The 12,380-nt window shown below is 34.1% G+C and overlaps 1 protein-coding gene across 1 annotated transcript in view; it reads left to right on the forward strand.

Annotated features, from left to right (window-relative positions):
- The window catches only part of Slmap (Sarcolemma associated protein), a 173,869-nt gene that overhangs the window by 116,009 nt on the left and 45,480 nt on the right, over positions 1-12,380 (forward strand). Inside the window, exons 20-22 of the mRNA XM_068366299.1 lie at positions 2,443-2,621; positions 2,788-2,925; positions 12,253-12,343. Of these exons, the coding sequence (XP_068222400.1) occupies positions 2,443-2,621; positions 2,788-2,925; positions 12,253-12,343 (408 nt within the window). The remainder of the gene's footprint in view (positions 1-2,442; positions 2,622-2,787; positions 2,926-12,252; positions 12,344-12,380) is intronic.

Below are 12,380 nucleotides of genomic sequence, written 5' to 3' on the forward strand. Positions count from 1 at the left end.
ATCTGTTAAATCAAGATGGAAATGGTTCCTCTAATGACACTTTACATCAATCTACGTCATTTCTCATTTCATTATGCAACCAGGTTTCAGTTACTGCAGTTATCCATAAATGCTTGTGATATTTATTACAGTATCTTGGCTTTCCCGCCTAAATTGACATTTATTTGCATATATTATTGAAGGGGCTTTGATAAAACAAACTTTTTATTCATACTGTTGGTTTTTTCATATGTCCATCAATCCTAAAGTAATTTCCATTCTTCCAGTCCCAATGTTTTCTTAATCCTATTTCTTAGATACTTGAAAAGTGAGGGATGTGATTGGTGGATAAGTGTTCTGTGAGACAACCATTTTATATGGAAAAAATATTGAGTCAGGGATCATTCAAGTACAAATAAATGCTTATATGAGTGATTGATGGGTTTGTATAAAAAGACAAATTTTCTGTGTGTTTAAGAAATTGGTTTTGTTTATAATAGTAAAACCTTTATTTCAACCCTATTAGTTATGTTATTTGACTGGTATTATTAAGTTATTCTTTAATGATAGCTTTAATTATTTTTATGAACCTTACCTTTGGATTATGAGCTATTAACTAAGAAGTGACATATTTTCAACTGATGGAAATAAAGATACAGTAATAAATATAAAAATGTAGATTATATAAAATCTATTTTAATGTCCTATTCCCTTTTTAATTAATTTAGCCTATAAAAGGCAAAACAGTAGATGATGATAAAACAGGAACACAGTTTCTGAGGATATCCGATCTTCCAAGGTTTCTTTTTTCTCTGATATCGGAGCTTTGTAATAATGGAAGTAAATAAGCAGTTTTACAATAGGTGTCACAGAAATATCTCCGCAAATGCAATTGACAATGGTTGTTTTCTTTTATACCAGCAACAGATGTTTTCTATAAGATTTGAGAACGTTCATGGGATTCTTTACACAATAAGAAAGACTAGACATTGACAAAATTGGAGAAATTACCAGAAGCTCTTGTTTTAGAATACAATACCTTTGATTTACAAATCATGACATTTTTATCTTAACATAGATACTTAATATTTCAAAACAAAACTTTTCACATGTACTATAACATATACAAATTTAATTTACATGTAACAATGAATATTATATTTCTACGTCATCCTGTTCCTCCCACACTGGGCTTAATTCATACACATGAAGTGTTCCAGACACGAAATAGGGATATTCTCAAACAAAAAGACTTCCATCAACCAGGAAATTACTTTCTACTTGGTCTTAACCAGAGAAACTTCAACACCTCTGGCATTCCTCATAATTACTTAGCAGTCTCTCCAATTTCAATTATGATATTCTAATTAAGCATAATATCTTAGAGTGGATTGGCTCTCTTTAGGAAAAGTCTATTATGATTTTCCCATTAAGCATATATCTTAGAATAGATTGGCTCTCTCTAGAAAAAGGCAATTATGATTTTCCCATTAGGCATATATCTTAGAATAGATTGGCTCTCTTTAGGAAAAGGCAAATTATTATGATTTTCCCATTAAGCTTATATCTTAGAATAGATTGGCTCTGTTTAGGAAAAGGCAATGATATAAGCTGTTCAGTTATAAGGTGTATACATTTGCAGTTGGTATGTTTTTGTTTAAAAGGTGGTTTTTGTTTTTATTTGTTTGTTTTATTGGTTTAGTTTTTGTACCCACCTGATGAGTGAGGTATTCAAATGTAATATTAATGAAATTACATGGGATTTTACCCTAAAATATGTTATTTTCAAACATATCTTCTAAACAAATAATCTTTGTCCCTTACTCCCCATTTTTCATGGATTATGGTATTTTTTGCTTGTTTTATGAAGCTCCCATGACATAAGTTACACTGATATTCTGTTTGATGGCATTCTTCATGTTTTAGTCTATGCCTATCACCTGTCTGGGCAATTGACATGTGAATTAGGTGCCGTCCATGAGGGGAAGGCTTGTGTAGAGATTTGGAAAGTATTATTTTGAATTTTAATGAGATCTTGAGGTCATTACTTCTGATTTAATAGCTTATGATTTGAAGTTCATTATGGAAATAATAGATTTTAATATAAAGATACTGTTAACGATATGCATACTGTATATATTACTCTGCAGTCTGGTTATTCTTTTTTCCCTTTTTCCTTCCTTTCTTCCTTTGGTACTTTAGTGTAAATCTTTGTTGTTTTCCATTTTCATTAATACTGTATTTTAAATTCTTGAGAGTGATAATTGACACAGTGGATCTCTGTAGGGATGTACCACCTACTACTCTTTATTCATTACTTATGGTCTCTTCATGCTTAGCTTTTTATCTTTTTCAATATTATATTATGTATTAATCCAGTTTTCATCCAGGTGAGCCCTATTTAAGTCTTGAGTGGCTAATATTGTTTTGATAATACAACTATTGGTTCATTTTTTTAAACAGAGGAACTCTCAGAAAATAAGGCAAGGACTGCAGTCAGCATGGCCTTGACTGAACATCTTCAAGATCAAATAGCAACACTAGAAAATCGTTTACAGGAATACCAAATTATGTCTGAAACCCCCAAGATTTACGAAGACCTTGATGATGAAAACACTCCTACATTAGTTAGAAGAAAAAAGGTTGGAATCTAATTTTGTTTGTTAATATATACTCTATATATTATGTGTTTTATGGGTAAGGACACTTAAATTCTAGATTTGATTTGGAAGTCCCTTGTGAAACACTTTCTTTTTTTTTTGTAAGATGTTATGAACTTTTTTTACTCAGAACTAATTATATTTACAGGACACAAAGAAAAATAAAGACAAACTAAATGAAGATGATGATGATGATGCAAAAGACAAAACTTCGAATGAATTATTGGACGATTCCATGGAAGCCGACACGACATTGACTATTATTCCAACTAAGGAATCTTGTAAGGTCAGTGTGATGAGAATGATATGACAGCGATACAATTTATGTTAGTGATGGTATTGTACTTAGCTATAAATTTTTGAATGAAACTGTTGGACATGTGTTTCTAGTCAAATATAATTTGTTATTTATGGAATGTGTATGAATACTTTTTGAGTGTTATGAACAATCTGCCTCTGATGTTTCAATGTACTGTATACAGTATATGCTTATCTCTCTTGATATATAATAGAAATCATTATTTTCTTAAGGGACACTTCTAGCTTCAGAATCATGGAAAACCTATTTTGTTTAAGAATTTTACATTGAAATGTTTATACATTCCTGAATATATTTGAACTAGATGTGCTGGTTAAACAAATTTGAATTGTTCCTACGAATTTACAAAGCTTTCATCCTTTAAATAGTGGGTATTGTTTTCAGTGCTAGCTGGAATGACTGTTGGAATTGTTAATGGGGTTAAGGATAAGGGTGAGCATGGGCGAGAAACCACACCCCCCACTTGTCGGAAGTTCTTTGGCTTTTTTTTTTTTTTTGGTCCTTAACAAGTACAGACATAGTGTTGCACTCTTAATTGAACTTTATACCTTCACAGATACAAACCTTCGTTCTTTACTATTGATATAGATATCAGCGCAATTTGGCATGTGGTTCCAAAACTTTTAACAAAGTCTCAACAACCATTCCTGTTGTTACCAGTGGTAGCAGGTAGAATTTCACTCATCTTCCTAACTCTTAGATCTTAGCCATGTTTGGAGACTGACTTCTTCCACATTCACTGGCTATGGCAAATGAAACTTTTACTCCTGTGATTATTTCTGTTGATGCTTGCATCTAGGGATTTTATCCTTGAGTTGGAGACTTGATTAGCATTAGGATTTCAATAACTCCTTAGGTTGGTTAAAGGTGAACAACTGTCAGCTAGGGGCTTACCTATACCTCCTTGGAGCTAGACTAACTTGATATCTTTAGAAAATCTCTAGAGAGGAATTATATTCCGTCTGTCTACGACCATCCAACAGCGGACACACGCAAGCAACTAGCCTCATATTAAGTGCTGTTAATCAATGTTTGCGACCAATTGTCTGACTTGGTCAGCAGAGCTTTTAACAATTTTGGGAGGTTCACTTTATAAGCTTCCTCTCGGCACCCTCAGGCACTCAAGTGGTAGTTGGCCTTTCACTTAGGTGATATGCTTGCCTTTTGCTCCCTCTCAGTCTGCCAACCTTTTGGGTTCAGAACACAGATGCTACCACTACCTGCTGTCCTAGCGTGGTAGTTTATCTATCCATGCAGCTCAGAAGTGTTCTCACTTTTCTGATGAGAGAGTGCTCTAGTTCTTCGGAGCTCCTAGGTAAGCTTTTAGCCTATCTCAGTGGATGATGGCATTAGAGGGAAAAGCTAGCCTTTCACCTGAGAGTTTGCTTAAAGCAAGCTCTCTCTCAACCCCTCGTGATGCAATTAAAGCTCTAGTTAGTCTGGGTCATGGCACCAAAGGTGAAAGTTATCTTTTACCTGAGAGTTTTGCTTAAAGCAAGTGAACTCTCAACTTCTCATGATGTGATTTAAACTCTAGCAAGCCTGAATCGTGGCACCAAAGTGAAAGTTTTCCTCTTACTGGAGAATTTTGCTTAATGCAAATGATCTCTCAACTCCTCATTATGCAATTCATGTTCTAGTGAGCCTGCATTGGGGCCCAGAAGGTGAAAGCTTCCATTCACCTAGTGTTTTGCTTAATGAAAGCAATCTTTCAAGTCCTCATGATGCAATTCAAGCTCTAGTAAGCCTAGATCACAGCACCAAAGGTGAAAATTATCTTTCGCCTGAGAGTTTTGCTTAAAGCAAGCGAACTCTCAACTTCTTGTGACGTGTGTGTGTGTGTGTGTATATATATATATATATATATATATATATATATATATATATATATATATATATATACATACATATGTATATGTATATATATATATATATATATATATATACATACATATGTATATGTATATATATATATATATATATATATATATATAAAATAATGTATATACAGTCAGCGCGGATCGGTCTGTCCGGGTAGTGGGCCGGACACAGCGTTCCGCGTAAATCGGAGGCATGGGGTTTATCGGGGAAAAAATCGACTGGGACAAATTGACTAATTGGCATCTTTTTATACAAGTTGGCATCTACATATCTGCGTAGGTGGAAGCTAGTCAGTGTGTTTCCTGTAGTCGTGGAGTGAGGTTGTGTCAGGTTGAGAGGGCCGAGTTGCAATCGTTCTTTTGTGAGTTCGCGTGGCATTTTTGTCTATCAAACCCCCCCCCCAGTGATGTCTAGACCCCGTACAAGTCACGATGACATTGTTAGTGATAACCTGTCATAATTTAGGTCTGCAAATGAAGGAAATAGTGAAGAATACTGGCGTGAACGAGAGAACAGTGAGACGCTTGGTGGCCAAGTACAAAGCAAGGGGTAGCTCCGAGATCCCTTCTCACTCCCAGGCTGGTTCCCCCCCCCCCCCCCCCCCCCCCCCCCCGGAAGATTCCTGATCGTATTTTAGTTATTTTAAAGCGAAGCCTAGAAGAAAATCCAACATTAAGTGCTTAGCAACTGAAAGAACAGAACCCTAAATTGTTGAGCGACGTCAGTGTTCGTATGATTCAGGAAAACCTGTCGAAGCGCCTTGACTACGAGAAAGTGATCGCGAGAAAGAAGCCCGCTTTAACTGAGAAACAAAGAAAGAGTAGGGTTGCTTTTGCCAAGACATACAAGGATTGGACCTTGGAGCAGTGGCGAAGTGTCTTGTGGAGTGACAAAGCGACCTTTTGTGTGAGTGAGACGACCGGGAAAAAAGTGTGGAGGCGAAAGGGGTCAGATCCTCTTAAGCCTAATCTCACGGCCAAGACAGTTAAGCACCCAGCATCGCTTATGGTCTGGGGTTCGCTTGCCTACGGTGGTGCCCAAGCCTTGTTGTTTTGTCTAAAGGCATAACGGTTAATGCTGACCGCTATTTGAGCATTTTGAAAGACAATTTAGCGGATTGTTTTGCGGCTACAGGAGCGGAAATTTTTCAGCAGGACGGTGCCCCTTGCCATACGGCTAAAAAAGTGAAAAAGTGGCTGGAAAAAAGCGAAGTGAACTATATTCCTGATTGGCCAGGTCAAAGTCCTGATATTTCGCTCATTGAGAACCTTTGGGCGATAGTTAAAGCCCGCCTTCGTAAAGAAGTGACGACAAACGTGACACTTCTCGAGGCGGCGCTCCATAAGGTGGGGGCGGAAATACCTGCCGAAATACTCCAAAACCTCGCCGATAGTGTTCCTCGACGACTTTTGGAGGTCAAGAAGAGGAAAGGCTACCCTATAGACAAGTAGCAGGGATATTGGTGAGTGTTCAATTAAATTTTTATTGATTTATATTGTGTATTAGTGTAGATATGGGGGGGGGGACCAAAATGAATGCACGGCGGATGCTGCCCGGACAGACCGACCCGCGCTGACTTTATATATAATGTATGTATGTATGTATGCATAAATATATACATATACATACATATATATATATATATATATAATATATATATATATATATATATATTATATATATATATATATATATGTATATATATATATATATATATATTTATATATATATATATATATATATATATATATATATATATATATATATATATATATATATATATATATATATATATACAGGTATTGCTCGACTTACGACCGAGAGATGAGTCTTAAGTCGAGTTGGCCGTATGTCGAACTAGAAAAGTGAAGTTTCCGTAGATTTATTTTGATACGTTATGATTCGGCAATCATCTGGATCATATTTTGTCAATATTTTCTTACTGTATCATTATTCCATTTTCTTGTTTCATAGGATATCATATGCTCTATAAATGCATTATTGTATTCTATTCATCAATTTTGGAAGCATTTTACAATCGAGTACTGAAAATTTTGTTTACCTTTGGTTATGATCAGCTGATCTGAAAGTGCCGCTACCTACCGTATCAAAATATGGCGTACATACGTATGGCATATTTTTTTATCATTTCTTAACTTATTAGAAATATCTTCATGATGAATATTACATCAACGCCAATATGTTACAGGAAATCAGTTTCCATACAGTTCGTGTATTCATTAAGTATAATGCGAATTCGTTGTTGCTCTTTCTGTGTGTGTGTGTGTGTTCGCTCTCGCAATCGCATACGGGTAGTTCATTTTTGAAGCTTCATACAGTATTGTAGTTCAATATTAAGCCTTTATATTTCATTAGACATTACTGTGTTTAATTGTGGTTTATTAAAGAACGTTTATATTTTATTTTTCAATTTCTTGAGCATATCAATAATCAACAAATACTTTTAATTTACTTTCGGTTGGCATCAGCTGATCTCAAGGTCACGCTGCCGTATTACTATTATGAGCACATATATATAGTGCGAATAACACTGACTTATATAATTTTCTTGACATTCGAAATTTCTTCATAATGCATATTACATCAGCGCCAATATGTTATAGGGTATCACATTTTCCATACAGTTCGTTTATAGACCTTATTATTAGTTATAAAAGGAATACGCTCTCTCTCTCTCTCTCTCTCTCTCTCTCTCTCTCTCTCTCTCTCTCTCTCTCTCTCTCTCTCTCTCTCTCTGTATTTTGTTTTTAATTCAGTTGTATCTTCATATTTTTTTGAAAATTATTAAAAAATTCTATATATCATTATTCGATGTTTCGATTATGGGAATAGTAACGCATCGGAAGGAAATCACTTGATTTGCTTCTCGCCTTCCGCCAGAAATATGACGTCATCAGACTTTTTTCTTAAATTTACGGTAAGTTATACTAATCTTATAACTAATGATACTGACCACTAAAACACTTGATATCGTTACTGGGTGTTTCGATGATGGGAATGCTGTAATAAGATTACTCGGTAAAAATGCAAGGAAATCATTCGGTTTGTCAGCACGCTTCCGCCAGATTCATGACGTCACAAGTCATGTGACGTACAGTAATCTCTACAAAGAATGACTTGCAAAATATGTAAATTAATTTTCTTTGTTTCTTGCAAGAAATGAAAAGAAAATACTAACTTAACAAACAAAAGTATTTTATTTCTATAATGTAAAAGGAAATATATTATTCTCAAGAAAATATTTGCCCCAATAGTATATTTTCTTTAGATAAACATCGGTCCATTATCAGAGATTAAAAAAACTAGCGTACAGTCAAATTTACGCTACGCAGTACTCATGACAACCGATACAGACCCTCAAAATACTTTGTGTCGTTATTTAATATTTCGATAATGGAAATACTAATGTTAATCGTTAGCCTATTGGAAGGAAATCACTGTATTGCCCGGACGCTTTCCGCCGGTGATGTGACGTCACCAGACATATAATATGAACTCGACAGATATTAAAACTTTTCTTAATGTATTTTTAACTGAAAATAAATACTGAATATTAACAATAAAAGAAAATAATAATTTACCAAGATAAATCAGTTTATATGTATACAAGAAAATAGATTATTTTCAAGGAAATATTCGTCCTATTTCCGATAAACTTGTGATGTCATCACCCTGATAAAAATTGTCGTAAAGTCGAATAGTCGTATGTCGCATAGGTCGTAAGTCGAGCAATACCTGTATATATATATAAAAATTTTTTCATCTTATGGTTAGCTCTCTACTTCCCTCGAGTAAGGGGAGATAAAGTAGTGATACCCTGGTGAGAAGGGTGTGTGGATGTATATGTGTGTGTGTGTGTTGTGCGCATGTATATCTAAGTATAATTTGCCGTCATTGTTGGCGGGTCGTACACACTAGTATTTTACACAAGTATATTAGTATTATTAATCCTTTCCATGGGTAAATGTTTGCCTACTGTCATAATTTTCATTTATTGGCATTTTTCGCAGAATTTGTCATGCAAGTGTAAACTGTGTACTTCATACCAAAAACTGCAATTATCTAGAGTGTATTTGTCTAATGAACTAAATTTATGCAATATTCTCTCTCTCTCTCTCTCTCTCCTCTCTCTCTCTCTCTCTCTCTCTCTCTCTCTCTCTCTCTCTCTCTCTCTCTCTCTCTCTCTCTCTTTCTTGTCAGGAAACTTACATTTAGTTTTATGTCTTTCGATGACTATCTGTCATGCAATTGATACGCAATCACATAATCACATCACAATGAATACAGAACTTTTTACTTTGCACAGAATCACAGGGCTTTACTATCATTTAGTGTAGAATAATAATATAAAGTAAATTCTGAATAATTATTATATCATTTCATAAGGAATAGAAAGTTTTTTTTTTTTTTTTGAAATACCAACGAAAATAAAACAAACTTGAAAAATTAATCTTGTAATCTGCAGCAAATCAAATAAACATGAAATTGTAGGTAATCATAGAATAGGTGTGCATGTAGCTACTGAAGTTCTATCCCCTGCCTCGTAGTGAAAGGTTAATTTAAAGGAGTACCCACGAGTCCATTGATGCCTTTGTTCTTTGTCTTGTTGTGACTGCTTAAGTAGTTGTGAAGTAAGCCTAGCTTCCATGCGAGACAGTAAGCATCTTGTCCATGGTAACACATGGGTGTAAGTTTGGAATGAAGGTAGAATGACCAGTTCTTTTTCTTCATTCTTTCTGCCCTTCACTTGGGTTTGAAGAGGCTGAAACGTTACTTGTTGGATCTGACTTGATGCCGGTAAAATACAATTCGGAGTTCTGTTCAATAGAATCTTGAAAATGATCTCCTCTATCCTCCCTAGACAAGGGGGAGGATGGTGGAATATATACCAACCTGGACTGCTATCCCCTTGGTGGTAAAGGATCCTTCCTTTAACAATGTACCAATCTTCTTAGACAGACCATGCCCTATCAGTTTATTCATCCAAGGAAGAAAAAGAACCAACCAGTTTATTTTTGGGGTGACTTGCAGACCACAAATCAGTGAGTATCCTAATTTAACGGATAAGATGTTTACAGTGTACTGTATGCATGTAGGGACAAATAGAAAATTTTAAGTGATGATCTTACTGGTTGGGCAGCAGAGCTTCTTGCCCTCGCTCACCACCTGTCGTTAACAATTTCATCCGCCATTCCAGCTCATGCTGAAAACAATATACCCTATTGTATTTAAAGGACTTGTGTTCATATAGCTGGTAAAAATACAAATTACTTTTAAAATTAATTTTACTAATTTGGCTGGAACCATTTCTAGCCAAAAAATGTTGAACATTACCAATAGTTTACACTAAATGAAAATACATGTTTAGCCAGATTTTACTGTTCTCTACGCCCCAAAAACAAAGGTTGAAAATAGGAGAAAATTATTCTTTTCTCTACACCGACACCTTTTGGAGTTATGACAATTTTCTTCAGATATTAAAGTAATTCTCATCTCCCACAACTGTCAGAAAGAGCCCAAACTTCTTTAACTATAATTTTTTGGATACTGTACATGTTTTAGCTTGTGGAATAGCAAATTTTGTTTCATTATAGGCATAATAGAATAGGTATGCTAAGATTATTTTATGGCAAATTAAATCTTTCTTTTTTTTACCTCACCCTGCGTATGCTGTATACAGTAGAGTTTTTAAGTTTATACTGGAATGTAAATTGAAAGAGCTAAGAATTATAGTATTCTAATTGGCTTTTGAGTAGTAATACTTGAATATTTTAATCCCCATGATAGCTAGTTACCACAGGTAGTCATCAACTGACCGTTATAGGGACTGAGAGACTCGTAACTTTCTGGACTTGTGCTGAACTTAAAAAGTGAGGTATCCATAGATTTAGCATAATACTGTAATGATCCAAGTCTTATTTTATTAATATTTTTTTACTGTATATCATTATATTTCATTTTCTTGGTTCATAGGATATCATATGGTTTATTAAAGCATTTTTAAATTCTATTTTTCAATTTTGGAAGTATTTTAACAATAAACAATAGTTATAGCCTATTTTGTTTACCTTTGGTTGTGATCATTGATCCCAAGGTCCCGCTACCATATCGAGAGAATCCGCACATACAAATAACAAGGGATTTTGTTTATATAATATCTTGACATTTGAAACTTCTTTACGATGAATATTACACTAGCACCAATATGTTATAGGATATCATATTTTCATACAGTTCATTTATAGCCAGTATTATTAGTTACCTTACGAATACATTCAGTGTGTGTGTGTGGGTAGTTTATTATTAAGGTTTCATACAGTATTTCATTTTTAGTGAATTATCAAGTCTTCATATTTCTTTAGACATTATTGTGTTTAATTTTGATTTATTAAAGCATGTCTGCATCCCATTTTTCAATTTTGGAGGCATTTCAATAATCAACAGTTACTTTTGTTTTTCTCTTGGTAGTCATCAGCTGATCTCAAGGTCATGATAACTGTATTGCGATTATGCGCACATATAAATAACAAGGAGTATTGTTTATATAATTTCTAAACATATTCAAAATATCTTCTTTATGAATATTACATCAGCACCAATATATTATACTGTAGGATATCAGTCTTCATTCAGTTCATTTATAGACTTTTATTATTAGTTATCATATGAATATGTTCGTTCGCTCTCTTTTCAGGACTTATCTTTGGACGTTATTAGATATACTTGGTATCGTTGCAGGATTTTTCGATAATGGGAATACTGTACAGTACTGTACTAATATTACTTGTTAAAGTATGAAAAGAAAATGACTTGATTTACTGGCACGCCTTCTGCCAAAATCAGAATTATCATTTGTTGTTGGGTGTGATGAAGGAAATTAAGGAGAAAATTATAATTATGAGGCTTAACACAACTGGAATGAAAGAGGAAGCATGTAAATAATTTACCTGATAAGATTTTATCATCGTGCTATTTGCTATTGACTTGCATGTATCCATTGTTGTACAAGTAGAGAAACTATATAGCTTTAACATTTACATTTAATTTTATAAAGTAAGGATTTTAAGTGTTAAATTTAGTGAAACTTTAATAGTAGACTATAGGAATTTTTTAGTGTAGAATGTTTCCACTCCTATTGAACTCATTATTTATAATACTTGTATTCTAATCATGATTGATGGTAATTTTTTTTATTGACTTAATGTTAAACTCCTTAGGTTAGGGAATTCTTTGGAAATATAAGTGGATAAAAGGTTTTACTGAATAATGTGCTTAAAGCTGTGTGAACTATGCTTTTTTTATTTTATTTTTTAGATAATTAAACATTGTTCTGAATCTAGTTTTTCAAATGAAGCATCTGATCTAAGCATAGTCCTTTTTAATCTATTCCAGGACTCCAATGTAAATGGCAGTTTAGAAGATAAAGAAGACAAAGATCTTGAACAGGAGTCAACTTTACGATCAGACATTCTCAGGCTTCAAGGTAAGAGCAGTCGTAACACATTTTGGAGAACAAGAAG

The sequence above is a fragment of the Palaemon carinicauda genome, chromosome 3 (assembly GCF_036898095.1).
Source record: "Palaemon carinicauda isolate YSFRI2023 chromosome 3, ASM3689809v2, whole genome shotgun sequence".
Classification (NCBI taxonomy): Eukaryota; Metazoa; Arthropoda; class Malacostraca; order Decapoda; family Palaemonidae; genus Palaemon; species Palaemon carinicauda.